Source organism: Meleagris gallopavo, chromosome 8 (genome assembly GCF_000146605.3).
Source record: "Meleagris gallopavo isolate NT-WF06-2002-E0010 breed Aviagen turkey brand Nicholas breeding stock chromosome 8, Turkey_5.1, whole genome shotgun sequence".
Taxonomy (NCBI): Eukaryota; Metazoa; Chordata; class Aves; order Galliformes; family Phasianidae; genus Meleagris; species Meleagris gallopavo.
Window position 1 is genome coordinate 20,382,788 of NC_015018.2, and position 4,207 is coordinate 20,386,994.

General features: G+C 39.0%; 1 protein-coding gene across 4 annotated transcripts in view; it reads right to left on the reverse strand.

Moving 5' to 3' along the window:
- LOC104911979 overlaps positions 1-4,201 on the reverse strand; it is a 20,447-nt gene extending 16,246 nt beyond the window's left edge. For 2 of the 4 annotated variants that reach the window (XM_019617681.2, XM_010714567.3), the window contains exons 1-2: positions 4,012-4,201; positions 3,732-3,808 (exon numbers count right to left, since the gene is read on the reverse strand). In XM_019617681.2, the coding sequence (XP_019473226.1) occupies positions 3,732-3,760 (29 nt within the window). In that variant the 5' untranslated portion in view covers positions 3,761-3,808; positions 4,012-4,201. The remainder of the gene's footprint in view (positions 1-3,731; positions 3,809-4,011) is intronic. The other 2 variants (XM_019617684.2, XM_019617683.2) reach the window with 1 other exon arrangement.
- Between the last annotated feature and the right edge of the window lie 6 nt (positions 4,202-4,207).

Consider the following 4,207-nt stretch of genomic DNA (forward strand, 5'->3'; position numbering starts at 1 on the left):
AAAAAAAAAAAAATCTTAAAAATCCTATTTATAGGATTCAACACCATCATCATTCCTGTAGCAATGATTAAAAGGTTTGAGCGAAAAACACTGAGCTGGACATACAGTAGGAGAGAAGATAGAAGGAAGTTTCCTTAGAGAGCCAGTGGTATCTCCCAGAGACACAGACAATGTGTGCTTCTAGGCATTAGAAACATTCAGGTATTTACACTACAGTGGGGACAGCTCTGGCCATAGAACAGTCACATTAGAAAGACATTGTGATATGAGTCTAAGATGGAATTGTAAGTTCAGTAAATCATTGCAGCTTTAATAACCCAAACAATAATCAAGTAAAGACAAACAGACCAGAAAGAAAATGAGAACTTCTGTATGAAACACAACAGCTGTCAAAATACAGGCAGGAAGTCATCATACTCTAAGGCAAACTATTACCTGACAATAAGTGCTATTTCTGGACTTTTCATAAAATGAGCAGCCAGGCCAAACACCCTTCAGAACCTCACGTGTAAAAGAACTGCAAATCAAATTCTGCTTTAAGTTTGCATCAAAAGAGCTGAGAGACTTTTACCAACCCAACATGGTGATTTTTTTCTGGTTTCTATACAAAACAACAACCCCAAATTTATTTGTTTGAATAGAAAAATACTGAAGAGAGAGTAGCACTCAAATACAAATGACATATTGCGCACACACACGTTTTTAATTACGGCTTTATTTCTGTAAGTTTTCAAATAAGTAAACAATCCATGGAATACATGCAGAGTAAGATCTGAAATGTAACGAAACAAAAATTAATGAATTGCTTAATTCTTTACCTTTCCCACTTCTCAATCCTTTTTTGTCTTTGTCACTTCCTAACTATCATCAACAGTCTCAGAACACAGGCAGAATTTTACCAGCCATTCCAAATAAGAGAATCACATCTCAGTTGCAAAGTGTTAAACTCTAATTAAACATAATTCCCTCTTCCCTCTGAAATCTCTGTAACTCCTTCATGACTTCCAGTTAAATAAGTAAAATTATTATTGCTACTACAGACTGTAGTTAGCTCAACTGTAAGTGGCTTTATATCTGGTTTACATTAAGATATATTATTACGCTTATCCATTTTTGTTTAAATGAGAAGCACTGCTTTACTGTCTTATTTTTTGTCTAAAAATCTTAGATGTGCAATAACAGTTTGATTTGCTTTCTTAAAACAAACTTCACGCATCCTGTTAAAAGTATGTTCACAATGCAGAGGTAGAAATCACTCAATTTTGTCTTTATAATGAAAATACTCCACTCCTTGGATTATTACTTTTTCTAGACTCTAAGGGAAACATAAAATAAGGTTATATTTTGGCGGATGCTATTCAAAGCAGAACCTGAATTGATGATATTATACCCACAGTAGGATTTGGGATGCTGATGTACCACATGTGTAACCCTGTAAAACCATCACAGTACTTTGTGAAAGCTCGTTAGATAGCTTGAACACATTCTACTAGCTGACTCCCAGTAAAACACCGTAATATACAACTACCAAAGGACAGTACCATTTCAGACCCTGGGGGACAGTGCAGCAGAGCAGGACACTTGAGTCCCTCTCTTATATTAAATCTCATTTTGTTACAAAATCACCTCTACAGCACTATTTTATAGGCTTGAGGCTGCAATGGATACTGCACATCTTAGTTTTGCTCCAACACTTTACTGGGAAAAGGGAGAAATGATTTTTGCTATGAAGGAATATTGTACTTCCAGGCTACTTTCTCTCCTCTTTGTTGGAGCAAAGACTGTGCAAAAAGTGCAAGCATTCAGGGCTAGGGGAAAGCAACAAGTATGCAAGAACAAGAAATGAGACATGTACTGCAGACCCAGTGGCAGAATAACATGCAGACCCAGAAGCTAATAATACTTCTTGAGGTGCTGGGCACACTCACAGTTCTGATTCCAGCAAGGTTGCACAGTGCTGTAATACAACCCTTACATACAGTCAACTTTAGTTATGCTGCAGACATAGCATTGTAAAGTGACAGTAATCAGCTGAGACCAATTTTTAAAAAACACTTTTTTAAAATTTGTACTATCTCTAGCTAAAGCCTAACTGAGCCTTCAAATTTATCATACCACTTTATTTAGCAGAAAGGAAAGTGGATTAAAACTGTTAAGAACTGCATAAAAAAATAGAGGCAGTAACAAAGACAACCTAAAAAATGCTGCCTGTCACTTATCTACTAACAGGCTTCTCATGCCTGGTATTCTCATCATTACAAAACAAAAAGTAAGTGTTATGTTCACAGTTATTAAAATACTGTGATACGATGGAGATTTTACTCCCACAGTTAAATACTGTCTGAACTGGTCTTGTGTTGCAGTGCACCTCAATCTTACTTCTTCCAACAAGCTGGGAACACTTCGGTATCAGGAGCTTTGTCAGACGGTAACACTATCTTTACAAGCAATTACTCTACAGCAGATGTTCTCTTCTCTGTGAAAGATACACAGATGTTAGTTTCTAATCAGAGAGGCCAGAAGCACGGTCCACTGGTTCTTCCATATTTACAGAAGAAACGCATGTAACCTAAAAGAACCTCAAGCTCAAATGCCATGGGACAAGAAGGGAAAAATGAGTAACTGATACATTCACAACATCTTAGTAATAATTTTTAAGTATTAAAAAAACAAGCAGGAGTTATTCTCACAGGCTCCCTATATTATTGCTTGCAAGCCTAACCTACTTTCAGGATAACTTTTTGTTTAAGTTCTAACTGAATTTTTACAGAAACTTTCAAACAAATCAATGCATACATAGTATTTTCTTAAATTTTACTCTATTTTTAATCTCTGAGTTTGTCTGCTATTAAAATAATCAGTTTCTAGAAGCTACTTCTGAAAGTTTGCTTATCGTTTGTTTCTATTCATTGCTTTAGGCCAGCATGTTTTGCAAGAAAACACTCTTCTTGTATGTCATTGTTCTTTTTAAGAATATTTTCAATAAAGTTCCTCTAGATAATGTCCACCTTTGCCAAAATATCACACTAATTCCAAGTTATTGTCCTGTTACAACATGCCTGTATATCTCAGCACACCTTCCTACCACAAAATTTGCTCAAATATCAGCAGTAAAACATAGATTAAGCTTTTAAACTTGGACTTCCTTCAAATTTTTTTAAGAGCTCAATAGTAGGACCACATTTGTTTTAACTGAGAGTATTCAGTGGTGCCCATATGCACTCCCACTAAAGGCATCAGAAAGCAAGTAGAATACTACATTATTTTGTGTTGCTTTTTTTTTTTAATTTTCACTGATAGAACATTTTTTGTCATCCTATTGTAAAAACAAAAAACAAGAGGATAATGTGTTTCTGGACCTGTGTGTTCTTTGATTGCGTGCACGCAACAAGCTGCTCTCATCTTATCTGCTCTTCCCTTACTCTGAGCAGTCAGGGTGGGCTACTCTTCCATTTCCCCAGGTAAGTATGCATCGGGGTGAGAAAGTTAGGAAGAAGGGACTGCATTTGGCTGATGAAGGAGAATGTTCACAGACAGGCTGGAGCATCATACTCACCTGGGGGATGACAGGCTATGTTGTTCCTGTCTTGGAGAAGATACCTACCTACCTTACCTGGCAGTACATGGCGAAGATGCTTGTGGCAAGAAAGCACCTGAGGCAGTGAGTGCCCCTTCTCTATGGGCAGGGCTGTGCCCGCTCCTGCCTCTCGCTTAGTGTGAGGGATACTTACCCCTCGGGGATAGTGTTCTTCTTTACCATGCTGAAAGCAGGAGCAGGCAGAGCAGGAGACAGCGGTGAAAGTGCGCACTGCAGCAAAGGAGAGAGAACCGCGCAGTTAACACGGTGCCTATCTCTTTCTCCATCAATGGGCATTTTCACAGGGCTGACTGAAGATAAAGTAAATGAAGCAGTCAGCCGCGGCTGGAAGCCATCCTGAAAATGTTCTGCTGCTTGCAAGCTACTCTATGTTCTCCACCACAACTGTACAAGAGGGAAAGACAACAACTCACCTCTCCTCTCCAGGAGACCCAAAAGAACCAGAGAGGAGAGGCAGCAGGTTTCTAACTCTCGCAGCAGCGCTGCAAGGGTGAAGATCTTCCAGGCAGCCCCAGAGCAGTCTGCTCAGCCCTCGTGCTCCCACAGCCAAAACTCGTCTCAATTAAAAGCTCCGAGCATCTGCAAGAGGCGAGGCCGGCCCTCAGCGAG